This window comes from Staurois parvus, unplaced genomic scaffold, assembly GCF_062004578.1.
Source record: "Staurois parvus isolate SC_StPar_1 unplaced genomic scaffold, SC_StPar_1.0 ptg000506l, whole genome shotgun sequence".
Lineage (NCBI taxonomy): Eukaryota > Metazoa > Chordata > Amphibia > Anura > Ranidae > Staurois > Staurois parvus.
Genome location: NW_028318302.1, coordinates 652501 through 669252, shown reverse-complemented (window position 1 = coordinate 669252; position 16752 = coordinate 652501). Strand labels below are relative to the sequence as shown.

General features: G+C 38.2%; 1 protein-coding gene across 1 annotated transcript in view; it reads right to left on the bottom strand.

Moving 5' to 3' along the window:
- DNAH7 (dynein axonemal heavy chain 7) overlaps positions 1-16752 on the bottom strand; it is a 519305-nt gene that overhangs the window by 84810 nt on the left and 417743 nt on the right. The window contains exons 58-60 of the mRNA XM_089689972.1: positions 14032-14193; positions 10313-10513; positions 4121-4282 (exon numbers count right to left, since the gene is read on the bottom strand). Coding sequence (XP_089546098.1) covers positions 4121-4282; positions 10313-10513; positions 14032-14193 — 525 coding nt within the window. The remainder of the gene's footprint in view (positions 1-4120; positions 4283-10312; positions 10514-14031; positions 14194-16752) is intronic.

Sequence of the window (16752 nt, the reverse complement as noted above, 5' to 3'; positions counted from 1 at the left end):
GTGGTAGTAGGGGATTCTATGATCAGAAGGACTGATAGAATAATTTGTCGCCAGGATCGCCTCAACCGAATGGTTTGCTGTCTCCCTGGTGCCAGGGTTCAGCATGTGGTGGACCGGGTTGATAAATTACTGGGAGGGGCTGGGCATGACCCAGCTGTCTTGGTTCATGTTGGAACCAATGACAAAATACATGGAAGGTGGAGGCTCCTTAAGAATCAATTTAAAGAACTAGGCTGCAAGTTGAAGGGAAGGACCTCCAAGGTGATATTCTCTGAAATATTACCTGTGCCATGCAGAACTCAGGGAAGACAGGGGGAGATTAGAGAACTCAATGCATGGCTGAAGACCTAGTGTAAGAGGGAAGAGGGAAGGATTTGGGTTTCTAGAGCACTGCTGTGCTGGGGGAGAGGTTTATGGGAAGGCTGGAGGAGTATTTAAACTAGGATCGAGGGGGGAGGGAGAATTAGATTATAACGGGGTAGACAGATCAGACAGGGGTCAGTACTTATTGGTGGGTGGAATGAGAAAAGATGGGGGGGAAGGCTATGGCAGATAAGAAGGTACCGATGTTACAAACAACCAGTGGAATTAGTACCATTTGTATGAAACTAAAAAATATACAAAATACATGTGAACAAGGTGTCAATCAATTAAAGTGTTTGTTCACCAATGCCAGAAGTCTGCCAAGCAAAATAGGTGAGTTGGAAGCTTTGTTGCATGAAGAGAGCTATGATTTAATTGGTATTGCTGAATCTTGGCTTCATTCTTTGCATGACTGGGCCATTAATATTGGTGTTTGTCCCTATGTGAGAAGTGATCTCAGAGAGAGTGTGAAAGAGGACCTAGTTGATGGAGAGTGTGATGAGGCTGAAGTATTATGGGTGGAGCTGCACATGGGGGGTGCGTACTACAAAGGAAATCATTGTTGTTAGTTATAGGCCTCCCAGTGTTAATGAGGAGGTGGAGACTCAGCTCCTTGCACAGATAGAAAGGGCTGCAAGGGCTGGGACAGTGATAATAATGGGGGATTTTAACTACCCGGAAATTTACTGGAGTAATGGTACTGCAGGAACAGTTAAAGGGCAAACATTTTTAAACCTACTACAGGACAATTTTACAGTACAGTTCATAGAGGCCCCTACTAGGAATGATGCTCTGCTGGACCTGGTAATCTCAAACCATGCAGAGCTTATTATGAATGTCCATATAAAAGAACATCTGGGTAGAAGTGACCATAACATGATTTCATTTATTGTTAGCTGTAAACAGCAAGCACATACAGGAATAATGAAACCGCTCAATCTCAAGAGAGGTAATTTTCCAAGGCTGAGAGATGCTCTCCAAGACTTAGACTGGGAGGGAATATTGGCATTGATGAACTCAACACAGAAATGGGAGTTCTTCAAAAAGACTGTATGTGAACACACTGCAAAATATATTACCATGGGCAACAAGTTTAAAAGGCTAAAAATCAAACCTATGTGGCTTACGGCCAAAGTTAAAAAGGCTATAGATAATAAGAAAAGAGCTTTTATTCAATATAAAAATGAAGGAACGCTATCATTGTTTAAACATTACAAAGAATATAACAGAATATGCAAAAAGGAAATAAAGGCCGCAAAAATTAAAAACGAATGCCAGATTGCAAAAGATAGCAGGACCAACCCCAAAAAATTCTTCAAATACTGTATATTAATAGTAAAAAGGTTTGGTCCGAGCATGTAGGCCCTTTACAAAATAATCTAGAGTGGGTGACTGGGGAAAAAAGGAAGGCAAATTTATTTAATACCTTCTTCAGCTCTGTGTATACAAAGGAGCATGGGGGAGCTCTTGTCCATAATGGGCATGGTAGTAACACATCTCCAGATGATCCACATTGGCTCACAATTGATATGATCCAAAAATATTTGTACAGTATAGGGGTGAATAAAGCACCTGGACTGGATGGCATACACCCACGGTCCCTTAAAGAATTGAGCTCTGTCATTTCAAAGCCATTATTTCTAATTTTTAGGGACTCTTTAATGACTGGCATAGTACCACTGGATTGGCATAAGGACAATGTGGTGCCAATATTTAAAAAAGGATCAAAATCTTTACCAAGTAATTATAGACCTGTTAGTTTAACTTCTATAGTTGGGAAGATACTGAAGAGTTTATTAAAAGACCACATAAATGAGTTCTTGCCTGGAAAAAAATATTTTAAGCAACAGACAGCATGGATTCATGAAAGACAGAAGTTGACAAACAAATCTGATTTCTTTTTATGAGGGGGTGAGCAAAACCTTGAACAGAGGGTTGGCAGTGGACGTGGTATACTTGGATTTTGCAAAAGCGTTTGACACAGTTCCCCACACACGGCTAATGTTTAAGGTAAAGTCTATGGGCTTGGAAAAATCTGTATGTAAATGGGTAGAAAACTGTCTAAAAGATCATATTCAGAGAGTAGTGGTTAATGATTCATACTCTGAATGGTCTGGGGTCATCAGTAGTGTACCTCAAGGTTCAGTGTTGGGACCCTTACTTTTTAATATATTTATAAACAATATAGGCTCTGGGATTAAAAATCCCATTTCAGTCTTTGCAGATGACACCGAGCTGTGCAGTGAAATAACGTCCTTACAGGATGTCTTCAACTTACAAGCCGACCTCAATGCAGTTTAATTGGGCAACTATGTGGCAAATGAGATTTAATGTTGATAAATGTAAGGTTATGCACTTGGGGGCTAAGAATATGCATGCACCATACATATTAAGGGGGGTACAACTGGGGGAATCAATGGTGGAGAAGGATCTGGGGTTCTGGTAGATCCCAAGCTTAATAATGGCATGCAATGCCAAGCTGCAGTTTCTAAAGCGAGCAAAATCCTCTCTTGTATTAAAAGAGGTATAGACTCCAGAGAGAGAAATATCATATTACCCCTGTACAAATAATTAGTAACACCTCATCTGGAATATGCAGTTCAGTTTTGGGCACCAATTCACAAAAAGAACATTGGGGAACTGGAGAAAGTACAGAGTAGGGCAACTAAACTGATATGAGGCATGGAAGAGCTCAGCTATGAGGAAAGATTAGAGGAACTGAATTTATTCTCTCCTGAGAAGAGGATATTAAGGGGGGGATATGATCAATATGTATAAATACATCAGTGGTTCATATAGTAAACTCGGTGTATAGTTATTCACCCTGAGGTCATCAGAGAGGACAAGGGGGCACTCTTTACATCTGGAGGAAAAGAAATTTAATCTCCAAAACACCGGAAAGGTTTCTTCACAGTGAGAGCTGTGATAATGTAGAATATACTCCCTCAAGAGTTGGTTCTGGCCAGCTCAGTGGATTGCTTCAAAAAAGGATTCTTTCTTGGATACACAGAATATAACTGGATACTAACATTTATAGGTAAAGTTGATCCAGGGAATATCTGATTGCCTCTCGGGGGATCAGGAAGGAATTTGTTTCCCAGCAGGTGCAACCTGGATCGTGCTTTGCTGGGGGTATTTTTTGCCTTCCTCTGGATCAGCTGTAGCTATAGGATTATAACGGATTATGGACTTTTGTTTTTTTTCAGCCAGACTAACTATGTAACTATGTAATAGGTGACCTTTATGAGGCCTTGATAAATATCCCTTTGGTGAAAATTGTGGCCTAAACAAGGTGATTAAATTCACATGAGTGGATTCCTATAAATTGTGCTAACACTTCATCCTTTCCTGCCTCAGGTTCCAAATAAATTATTAATCATTTTGAAAAAGAAAATCTTATTTCGCTTTTTCAAAACATCATGACTGAAATATCTGGCTCATCATTATGAAACTTTGATTAAGCCAATCTGCATATTTATAATTAAAGCAATCAAGATTTGCCAAGACAAGAGATTTAAAAACATCTCTCAACTAAAAGCCCAACTAAACAGTTTCTGCAGTCCTACGCATGTTTTTCTTACAAAATCAGACACATTAGGAAAGAAAACAGTCATGGTAACAGTATAATAATGACCAATTTCTTGTAAAAAAAATAGTAACACTTGTATTACACTAAATACAAGGAAATTATAGCTTATAAATAAGTACAAAGTGGTGGGCATTAATAAATTAAACAGACATAAAAAGTTAGTCTTACAGCATATTGATTTAGAAACATGTGGAGCTGTTGAACACTTATCCTTAAATCAGTCTCATTAAATTCATAGGGTATATTCCATCCAAGGGGACCAAATTTCCTTCTTTCTTGAACCAGTGCATGGAAGAAACACAGACCATATAGCAATTTTTTGAATTCCGGCTAAGAGATTGAAAATAAAGAAAGCATTTATAGTTGATTCATTACATGCTTCAGAGTGTCTTCTAAATTCCTTCAGTTCACAGGCATCACAATTTAAATTCTGTGCATTCCAAAAAAAAGTATTGAGCTGTCACACAGAAATTCTGATTTCTCTTATTAGATATAGCACTTATAGCTTTAAACTACAGCCCTAAATTCAAATGTAATACATCTTTTTGATCACCTTAGGCTCAATTTAAGCATATACTCATGCAGTAACATGCGTCTCAAAAAAGTGTCAAAAAGATATATAGTGAGCGCAAAGAAAATGTTAAAGCAGAGAGCAGAAACCCTCCTGTTCCACTGAAACAAACATATACAAAGGTGCTGCTCTAGTATCGATCTATGTGAAATACAAATATGTGAACTAATATTCAGTAATGATACAACATAAATAATAAATAAAGTCCAAAAGAAAACAGTGCAATGTCCAACAATAAAGTGTCAATCAATGGTGATCAACGGTGTAAGGTGACATCTGTGAAGGGTACATCTGTGACAATCCTCCACCACTATGCACTCACCAGAAGCAAGAAATAAACAGGCTCTGTACAGAAATCCCTCCAAGAGATGTAACCTTTCCACTGCAGGAAGTAGATATATGGCCAAATACCATCCACTGAGACTGGGCTCTATATGGGTATTCTTTGAGATGGATCTCCCCTACATCGGTCAGCGATCAATCAAGATGTGGAAAATCCTAAAAATAGCACACAGCCTCCTGCCACCAGCATGCTTTGTGCTGTATATGGGTTTTCTTGTATCAGTACACACTATTTACACCTGAGCTGAGCATAAGCAGAGTGAATTCCTGGTGATTTTGAAGCTTTTTTTCCCAGGCATTTTTTTGCATGTGTATAAAACTTCAGGAGTTTGTTTCCTGGGCTGTGCAAGGAGAGGAGAGCTGTTCTATAGAATAAAAAGAATTCTTCAGGTGCAATAATATGCAAAAAGGTGTATATCACCTGTGTTCCTATTAAAGTCTATGGGATCAAAAATGTCTGAATATGCTCCTGTACTTTTCAGTAGGATTCTGTGTAATCAAGTGTAGCATGAATAGTCAGGCATAGGAAAACAAGCAGAAGAACGCTTAAGTGTGAATGAGGGCTTGTGTGTTAATCTACATTTTTAGACATGAATCTGTCAGGGAGGAGCTTGACATAATAAAGTGATACAGGTTTAAAAACACAGAAAACTTTGCACTGTGCCACAAAAGTTTGTATATTATAGTTCTTTTTCTAAGAAAGTTGTAATGTTTTGTTTTTTCAGTATCGTCACGTACAGGACACGAAACCGTGTTAATTCTCCTTGGGTATTAGAGGTAACAAATGTATCAGCTGCTATAAAGAATAAATATGTAAATATATCATTAGCTTCAGGTTTTTCTTTATCATGCCTACCAATTATTTGTAAATTATAATAACACAAAAATGCATGGCATGTGTGGTCAGTCTCCCAGAGGGTTTAGAAGGCAGACATCTAGTCACAGCCAAGAGAGGAGCTGAAAGAGCCACCGCTATTTACATCACCTGCACAGCGGCGGGTCCTGGTGCTCAACTGTTTCAGTCCAATCAAGAAAGTCTTTCCACAAAGAGATATTTAGGGCACTCTCAGCTTCCAGTTCTCTTTATTGTGAAAACCAGCAAAGTCTAAAAGCTTTTAAAATACTTAAAATAAAGAGAACTGGAAGCTGAGAGTGCCCTGAATATCTGTTTGTGGAAGGTATTTGTAAAATATACAGTGAGGAACAGAAGTATTTGAACACCCTGCGATTTTGCAAGTTCTCCCACTTAGAAATCATGGAGGGGTCTGAAATTCACATTGTAGGTGCATTCCTACTCTGAGAGACAGAATGAAAAAAAAATTCAGGAAATCACATTGTATGATTTTTAAAGAATTTATTTGTCTTGCACTGCTGAACATAAGTATTTGGACACCTGAGAAAATCAGTGTTAATATTTGGTACATAAGCCTTTGTTTGCAATTACAGAGGTCAAACGTTTCCTGTAGTTCTTGGCCAGGTTTGCACACACTGCAACAGGGATTTTGGCCCACTCCTCTAGATCTGTCAGGTTTCGGGGCTGTTACTGAGCAACACAGAGTTTTAGCTCCCTCCAAAGATGTTCTATTGGATTTAGGTCTGGAGACTGGCTAGGCCACTCCAGAACCTTGATATGCTTCTTACGGAGCCACTCCTTGGTTATCCTGGCTGTGTGCTTTGGGTCGTTGTCATGTTGGAAGACCATCTTCAATGCTCTGACTGAGGGAAGGAGGTTGTTGCTCAAAATCTCACAATAAATGGCCCCATTCATCCTCTCCTTAATACAGTGCAGTCGTCCTGTCCCCTTCGCAGAAAAGCACCCCCAAAACATGATGTTACCACCCCCATGCTTCACAGTAGGGATGGTGTTCTTGGGATGCAACTCATCCTTCTTTTTCCTCCAAACACGATGAGTGAAGTTTAGACCAAAAGTTCTGCTTTGGTCTCATCTGACCACATGACTTTCTTCCATGCCTCCTCTGGATCATCCAAATGGTCATTGGCAAACTTCAGACGGGCCTGGACATGTGATGACTTGAGCAGGGGAACCTTCCGTGCAATGCATGATTTGAACCCATGACGGCGTAGTGTTCTACCGACAGTGACCTTTGAAACTGTGGTCCCAGCTCTCTTCATGTGATTGACCAGCTCCTCCCTTGTAGTTCTAGGCTGACCTTCACCTTTCTTATCATCAGTGATACCCCACGAGGTGAGATCTTGCATGGAGCCCCAGTCCGAGGGAGACTGACAGTCGTCTTTAGCCTCTTCCATTTTCTAACAATTGCTCCAACAGTTGATCTATTTTCACAAAGCTGTTTGGCAATTGCCCCGGAGCCCTTTCCAGCCTTGTGGTGGTCCACAATTTTGTCTCTGGTGTCTTGACAGCTCTTTGATCTTGCCCATGGTAGTAGTTGGTGTCTGGCTGACTGTGGGGTGGACAGGTGTCTTTAACCAATTCAATACCGGGCAATTTTACACCTTCCTGCCCAGGCCAGTTTTCAGGTTCCAGCGCTCTCACACTTTGAATGACTATTGCGAGTATATACAACATTGTACCCAAACTAAAATTTTATCATTTTCTTCACACAACTAGAGCTTTCTTTTGGTGGTATTTATTCACCGCCGGGGTTTTTATTTTTTGCTAAATTAACAAAAAAAGACCAAATATTTTGAAAAAAAACACGTTTTTCTTTGTTTCTGTTTTAAATAATTGTAAATAATAATAATAATAAATAAAAATAATAATAAATAAATAATTGTTCTTCATAAATTTAGGCCAAGATGTATTCTGCTACATGTCTTTGGTGAAAATTAGGATGTATTTTTTAGTTTGTAGGAAAGTTATAGAGTTCACAAACTATGGTATACATCTGAATATTGATCAATCCTGAAGTACTGACGGCCAATCTAATTTCTTGAGGTCCATCAATGTCAGAACAGTACAGATATCCCCCAAATGACCCCTTTTTGCAGAGTAGACAGTCCGACGTACTTCATAAGAGGCGTGGCAAGTTTTGTGAAGTTGTATTTTTTCTGTCATAATTTCTCAGAAAATGAAAAAAATTTAAAAAATTAGTTTCACTATTTTTTTTTTTTACATATTGTCACCAGTGCAGTACAGCGTCATCATATAACTGGCATGGTGGTGATCAGGGACACTGACTGGTGACAGTATGAAAAAAAAAAATATATATATATTTTTTTTTTTTTTATTATTTATTTTTTATTAAATTTTTTTTAAGATTTTGTTTTCATATTTCACTATGACCAAAGTAGTACAATGTTACCATAGTATCATTGTACTACTTTGGGGAAGTGATCAGTATTTTTTTTTTTTTTTTACACAATTTGCTTATAGCAAAGAATTACTTTGCTATAAGCAAGCATTTACCTGAATGAAATCGATTCATTCAGGGTTTTTTTTTTTTTTGTGCTTAGCTGTGATTTGGCCACAGCTAATCACATGACATGTGCATGTGATTAGCTGTGACCATTCACAGCTAGACACTAGTATACAATGGATGGCATGAATGAAGCCATCCATTGTATACAACTGTCATGTGACCTGCTGTGATTGTATCCCATTGTACCAGCAACTGGGCAGATACTCAGATCTGTCATTGGCCGTATCCAAGGTACATGGCCGGTGACAGATCGCGCCACTGCGCGGCTCTGCAGGAGCGCAATCTGCGCATGTGTGGGAGGACGCCATATGGCGTCCACCCGGAACGCTGATGACATTTGCCGGCCGCCATTCGGCCATAGGGCGGGCGGCAAATGGTTAAAGAGCTCAGACAGGTGCTACTAAGTTAGATTAATGAGTGGAGTAGAGGTGGACTTTGTAAAGACACAGTAACAGGTCTTTGAGAGCCAGAATTCTTGCTGTTTCTTAGGTGTTAAAATACTTATGTTCAGTAGTGCAAGACAAATAAATTCTTTAAAAATCATACAATGTGATTTCCTGAATTTTTTTTTAAATTCTGTCTCTCAGAGTGGGAATGCACCTACAATGTGAATTTCAAACCCCTCCATGATTTCTAAGTTGGAGAGCTTGCAAAATCACAGGGTGTTGAAATACTTCTATTCCTCACTGTAACTAGCTCGGTAGTGTCAGGCCACATTTAAATAAAACAATTGTGCCAGACTAAAAATAAAGGATATTTCATGAAAAAGCAGCCTAAGCAATGACTGTTGGTAATGATACATGAGTCATCCAATACAATAATGGTTATGATTAAGCACGAGATTGTGTAAAACGCGTTAACAAGTCCTGTATTCGTGTCCTAGTGTTTTGTGTGTTCTATGGATCAATAAATACAAACTATATTCATCTATCCTCCGGTGTGCGGCTGATCCTTCTTCCTGTTGCAATACAATAATGGTAACTTAAAGTGGACCTAAAATTAAGTACTACCTATCCCACCCTTCTACCATTGTGCTGTGTGATGCAATATTGAATGCAATGATAATGTGTTATTCAAATATGCTAAAAGAAACCCATGAAAAATACAGTACCTACCTCTTTGGAAAAATGATGGTCTGGTATACCAAACCAGCTAGTCATTTGCTAAAGCTTATGGCTCTGTGATATCTGCTGTAGGAGAGGATCAGTGTTCTTACTGGCTGACCTTTATCTTTAGCAGAGATAATGTTACCAAGACGAGTATGAACTTTAGGGGTACATAGGATGTTTGACTTTTGGCAAGTTTTACATTAGTCATGTTAGCTATCTGCTGGGACTATCAGTCTAACTAATCCCTCTCTTGCATGGATTGTATAGACCTTGTTTGGACGGTTACAAAATACATTTTTAAGTTTGTATTTTCCCCATGTACGGCTAACAAAGCACATCTTGCATATATTCATCACTAATGTCCATTTTATTGAATGCAAAACTAAAGCCAAATTGTTTTTCTGATGTGATGAGGGATTAGAACCTTTTTTATGATTGTATTGCTGTCTGCGTATGGTGAAAAAAGGAATCAGTGCATGTCTCCAATACATGTACACTTCCCTGTGTTTTGCCACTTAAAGGCAAAACTTCACACTTGACTAAATTTCTAACTCATACCAAACACTTCTATAGCTTTTGTATAGGCGTTAGACGGGCTTTAATGAGCTTTAGTATGTGCATTAGACAAGCAAAATCTAAGGGCTGCATTTAAAAATATTTTTGTTCTTGAGGTTTAGATACTTTAAGAGCAGAAATTTTAATTTTTAGAAATACCAATCCTGACCAGTTGCTTTTAAAGTTTATCCGACACATTACTACACTTCTCAAACCTAAATTAACAGAAACGATGCATGATTTTAACTGTCTCATAAAAGTTGCTAATGACATCTATTTCTTTGTGTCTAGATATAACGATGTTATGATGTAGACATATTAATAAAAAAAGAACCTCTTCCCCTTAGGGCAGTGTGTAAAAATATTTATAGACACTACTAACAAGCTTTTTGCAGCTAGTGAAGAACTCCGGATCAGAGATAGGATCCATCAGGTAGGAACGGATAATATTAGAACGCAAGCCTTTGGGTGCCTCATTTGTCATTTTCACTCCATTTTGCAGTACAGACACAGGGAAATTTGGTGATGGATAACTTGTAAGCCAGAGGCGAAAATCTGGATGTGTAGTTTCCGGATTCAACTCCTGCGAAATTATAAAACATTATCGTATAAGTATACACTGCTATTTCACCTATATAATGCAGAGTAAACTGCACATAAACAGCATATTAATCTGGATTTTATTTACTGAAGCTGAGATAAAAGTAACCAGAAATGAAATCCTATCTTATTAACATATAGCTAAAATATTCACTTCACAATATTCGCCATAGTTTTTTCTATCTTTGACATATTTTGATACACTGTATTAATCACCCATGCAGTTGCACTTGTGTAGTTTGTGAATGTGTCATAGCTGCTAGCTCACACTTTTGTAAAGGTATTTATACACATGAAGGTTTGATGATAGCCATCAGCAGCTGTTTGTAGACCTCAATTCATATCTATGATAAACAGAGGTTACCCCAACATACACTGCACCCCTGGAACAAACCTTATCAAAGAGAAACATAGTGGCTGGACAAGGTTTTGCATATCTGTATACTATCCACCCTGAGAGCATTGGCCAGTGGTGTGTCCAGCTGTCTCTTATTGTAAAACAGACACTGGATTGTCTCCTATTCCATCCAAAAATGGATGAACTATATCGTTATCTGACGCCTGTAGAGAGCTTTAAAGGATAAGTTCACCTTTCATACCATGTTACATGTTACACCCACATTCAGTGTGTAGCATGTTCTGAAATGAACGACCCCCCCAATCCTCTATTTTGACAGCTAGTGGGGGATCTTCTCCTCTGCTAGCTGTCAAAATGAAGAAAAAAAAAAACTCTATACTATGAATGAGAAACTACAAGTCTCGACAGCCTTACATTTGTTTGCTTGTAGTTCTCTAAGAACAACCACAGCACTGTGAGTGTTATGGTTGTTCATTGATTCTTCCTGTCAGAAGGTATAGGCTTGCCCGTACGAGGTATGAGCAAAAAGATACACTGACAGGTCTGCAGGAGACCCGCATGGCACCAGCAATCTGTTGATCGCTGGTGCAATGCTTCACAGGCTCCTGCAACAATGCCAAGCTGCGGTTTCTAAAGCGAGCAAAATCCTCTCTTGTATTAAAAGAGGTATAGACTCCAGAGAGAGATATCATATTGCCCCTGTACAAATCATTAGTAATACCTCATCTGGAATATGCAGTTCAGTTTTGCGCACCAATTCACAAGGAAAGATTGAGGAGAGATTAGAGGAACTGAATTTATTCTCTCTTGAGAAGAGGAGATTAAGGGGGGATATGATCAACATGTATAAATACATCAGTGGTTCATATAGTGAACTCGGTGTAGAGCTATTCACCCTGAGGTCATCACAGAGGACAAGGAGGCACTCTTTATGTCTGGAGGAAAAGAAAATGTAATCTCCAAACACGGAAAGGTTTCTTCACAGTGAGAGCTGTGAAAATGTTGAATAGATTTCCTCAAGAGTTGGTTCTGGCCAGCTCAGTGGATGGCTTCAAAAAAGGCCTGGATTGCGTCTTAGATACACAGAATATAACTGGATACTAACATTTATAGGTAAAGTTGATCCAGGGAATATCCGATTGCCTCTCAGGGGATCAGGAAGGAATTTATTTTCCTAGCAGGAGCAAATTGGATTGTGCTTTCCTGGGGGGGGGGGGGGGGGTTGCCTTCCCCTGGATCAACTGTGGGCATGGGATTATAACCCTTTTTTTATGGTTGAACTGGATGGACTTCTGTCTTTTTTCTATGTCTTTTTCTTTTTTTTCTTGTTTTTTTAACTATGTAACAAAAAATAATAAATGCACATTTTTTTACCTGCATTTATTATTTTATTGTTGAAAGGTGAACTTATCCTTTAAGCATTCAGTCCATTTGAAATTTGTTTTGGATAAAGGCAGACACTGATGGACTTAAAGTACTCAACTGATTTTTGTTACATGACATCAAAACTGCAAAATAAAGGCAGCAAACAAAATCTGTAGCACAGTAAATTACAGCAAGAGTAGAGAATTCAATAAGAATTTTTGCATTGTAGACAAACTTTTTCTGCAGGTTTTTTTTTTTAACTCCCACCACAGAACGTACTAGTGCTAACGCAGAGAGTGTCTGAGTTATGCTATAACATCCTACATAATACAAGATAAAGTCAAACAGGGAACTGTGAAACAACTAACAGTTGCTGCAACATGTGAACAAAATGTCGGATATCAGTTGTTACCATCACCAATGGAATCGGGTTTGCCAACCATCTAGAAAATTAGCAATTTACAGTTTGAAAAAAATAAAGGCTATGTTCTGTTTTATATTTTCATAGGATGCCCCATATTCCCCCACACTTACCCAGATAACCAAATTCATAACAGATGTAGAGATTCTCAGTTGCACACAAATCCAATTTTTCACTGTTCACCTATCTGGGTAATGCATATATTTTTTAATACTCTAGCATACTCTGCTCTATAAATAGGTGGGCTGTTATTGAAAACCCCATTTTGAAAATGTTAGTTGCATGGCTTACTCTAGTTTAAATACCTCCAAGGTACAGAACTTAGAACAATAATTCAGCCACAGAACTTCTGAACTGCACATTTGTTCCAGGCCAAAGAAACTACTGAGGTCAGAGGAGTAGAGTGAAAGCCTGGCAAGTATCAAGCAAGCAGTTGTCAGCCTTGACAGTGCCTGTTTTATTCTTATAGTAGATTTCTTTTAAAGGAGTTTTGATTTTACCATCACATTTAACCAATTACTCACCCTGGCATTGGTAATTTTGATACATTTGTATTGTTTACAAACCAAAATAGCATAATTTTGTACATCCTTTAATTTATATATCATTCAGCCACGAGCATCTCCACTTGTTCTAGCTCCTTTGTTATCCACTTACTTTATATTGAGAACGCAAAAAAACCTTATGGACCCATTCTCAAATTTTGCACTTGTGTTTACGTATATATTTGACCATGTGTTTAGATGCACAAAAGTATCTTGAGTTAAGAGAGTCCATTCAAATAAACTGGCTGCAAACATAGCAGAATGAACAGTATTTTTCCACCTGACTTTTTCGAATGGGTGGTTGGAATTTTGACCAATTCAGCAGGAATTGTCCAAAATTTGACCTGTCTATAGCAATCCGTATACATTTCTACAACAGAGATACAAAAGTCAAGCTGGGTGGTTTGAATTTGGACAAATTTAGCAGGAATTGTCCAAAATTTGACCTGTCTATAGCAATATGTACACATTCCTACAACAAAGATATAAGAGGAGAGCCTAACAGTGCTGGATATCTTGCATTATTAAAAATGGGGTCCTGTGTCTACATATAAAAAAAATTAAAAGTGATAACATTATCAATCCACTAATTTGGGAATCCTTTATATAGACAAGATTAACATGCTAACATCGTAAATCCACTTCATCTATACTGTGTCACTTCAAATGCAACGTAATACACAGTTCAAACACTGTTTAAGCAGAGAACAATTTTTTAATGTATTTTTATTTTTAGCAAATGCCTTAAAAGTCAACATAGGCAATATGGGTGGGTATCTGTGTAAATTGCTTTTAAATTGATTAAATCCTACCTCACAAACTTTTTCCAGCATTGGCATCCAGGAAGTAGCCAGATGGCAGTTCTGCAGGACTACCCAACTACCTTCTTTTATAGCCTTTTCAGTCATGCGGAGAGCTATTGGTCCTTGTCCTTGCCCAAGAGACAAAGAGCTTAGCTTTGAGCTTCCAAATCCCTACAAAGAGAAAGGGTAATTGAAGATTATATTAGCATGGATAGCAGGTCACTAACTTAGTGCAAATGAAGTAATAGATAAAATACTGGATAAAACCTTGTGATACATCAAAACATTAGCAGAGAACAAATGTGAAGAAATATACCACATAGTGAATGAAAACAAATTCACACTCCATATTAAAAGAGGTACTAATGGTTTCATACCTCCACTCAGTCATAGACAAACCCACCTGGACCTCTGCCCTCTAACATATTTAACTCAGTAATATCTTGAAGAGTTGAAGAGTTCACTATTGAATGAAAAATATTAGAGGGGAGAGGTCCAGGTGGATTTATCTGTTCACCAAATAGAGGATTAAAACCATTAGCACAGGTTTTAAAATTGAGTGTGGCTTTGTTTGTTTTTTCCATGTAGAGTATTTATGAATTGTGGACTGCTGGTGAGCCTGCACCCATTGAGGAAGTGCTGGGGCACAATATTTGTAGTGGAGCAGCTAACATTTCTGTACCTACAGGTGTAGCTGAGCAAACAAATTATCAAATTAAAAAATTCATTATTTGAATAGGGGCATTTTCCTATTCTGTTTTGTAGCTTTTTGATCAGAACAACAAAAATACTACACATTTACATTTATAGATTTACCTACTTAAGTCCTGAGCCGAATCTGATGAAGATTAAAGGGTTTATTAATGTCTTCACACAATTCACAGAATTTTCACCCAATTTTCACTTCTTTTCACTTAACTGATTATTCACATAAGATTCATTAGAAAACTCAGACTCTTAGGTTAAATTTCAGGAATGTGGAGTAAAAATGTTGATATCTAGACCCCTTGAGATTTAGCAGTCCTTGCAAAACAAGTTGCTGATTTGTAAGGTACTAAAGTCTATCAACGCACATTATATTATCTCCCACACCAAAAAAATGAAGATATAAAACAGTACTGTTTTTTTCTTCATCCCAGCACATTACAGTGGGTTAATTTATAAATGCTAATTTCAGCACCCACATAGAACACATACTGTAAAATAGGGAAAATGCATTAATTCTTAGTGTACCCATATTTCCATATTTGTAAAAAAAAAAAAAGGCTCAATTCACAGAGCTTTGCCACAAAAATAGAATCTATTTTAGCCACATCAATGTAACTTTCAAATCTCATTGGAGTCAGCTGAAAACAACTGTCAATTTTTTTAAAATAAGTATTCTTATCCTGGTGTGTTTGTTTGGGAATCAAAACTGGAGAAGCAATAATCAGGAACAGTTGTGCATAGCAAAAAAATCAGCGTCTATCTTTTTAATTTTCATGTTCAATATATTTTAATAAAGTTTTACAGTAGAAAACAGGAAAGTATAAACTAGTTTGTGTACACTGCAAAACATAACAAATATGAGGTCTTTTTTAAAAAAAGGATCTCGACGCAACTCTTGACCTTTTCAGGAAGTTGAGTATGTGAACACCAATGGTAGAGAAACTGTGTAACAATATTATATGAATGCCATGACAAATGTTAGATTTTAAGGTACAACTGATTTTCAAGCATATAAAATTGATGTAGCCAGGTGCTTGGCTAAGAAAGGAGAGTGAGAGAGACAATGGCTGCAGTTGCTCTCTGTGGCTGCTGCACTGCGGTGATGATCTGGTTGACAGTTATATCTGCAAGAGGAGGGGGCTGCTGAGCAGGAAAAGTTCAATAAACTGAATCGGGCAGAACTGCACTGTGGGATCTGTAGTCCAAAGGAGAAAGACTCTACTGTAATCAAGAGCTTTTGAACTGCATTCCCCAGGGGGAGATTGCCAGGAGGAGGGGAAAGAACTGCTTTGTCCCAGGCCATACAGGACATAGTTTCCATTTTGCCATGAGGGAGACCAGAATGTGCACATTGATGTCTAGTGTATACCATCACTGCTGCATGTCAGCGGTCTGAGCAGGATCCGACGTGCTGAATTTGGGAGTGTCGGTAGTCAGTGTCACCTGGTGCAGAGCACCATCTATCTGTGTGACCAGATAGTGAGCTTTACTATTGCTGGGACTGGAGAACTGTTGCTATGAGGAGTGTGTGCAGTAACTTTCACTCAACCAGGTGTGCTAGAAAGGCTGAGGTTGTTCTTGGAATCGAGGAGCAGAACAAAGAACCCAAATTACCAAGTGACTCCTTCGGGGGTAGTGCTACTTTGAGGCTAAACTTAGCTCGGTGAGGACTGTTAGTAAGTTCAGTGTAAATACTTATTCTGTTTACATGTGAAGAAAATAAAAGATAGAAGAAAGGAGAACAGAAAATAAGAGTAACAAATGTCATGAGTCTAATAGTTCTACAGGGGTTGGAGAGTGAGGGGACAAGGGTAAGGAACACATGCAGGGAAAGGAATGCGACATTCCTCAATCCTGAGGACAAGCTGATTCTTTACTCTGTAGCAGAGGAAGTTATCCACAGGGACCATATCTTAAGAAATTTATCATTTTTATCCTCTGAAATAGACATTAATTTTTCATCTAGCTTTCATTCTCAAAGCTCAACTGGAAAAGCTGAGGATAAAAACTGATATTTTCAAT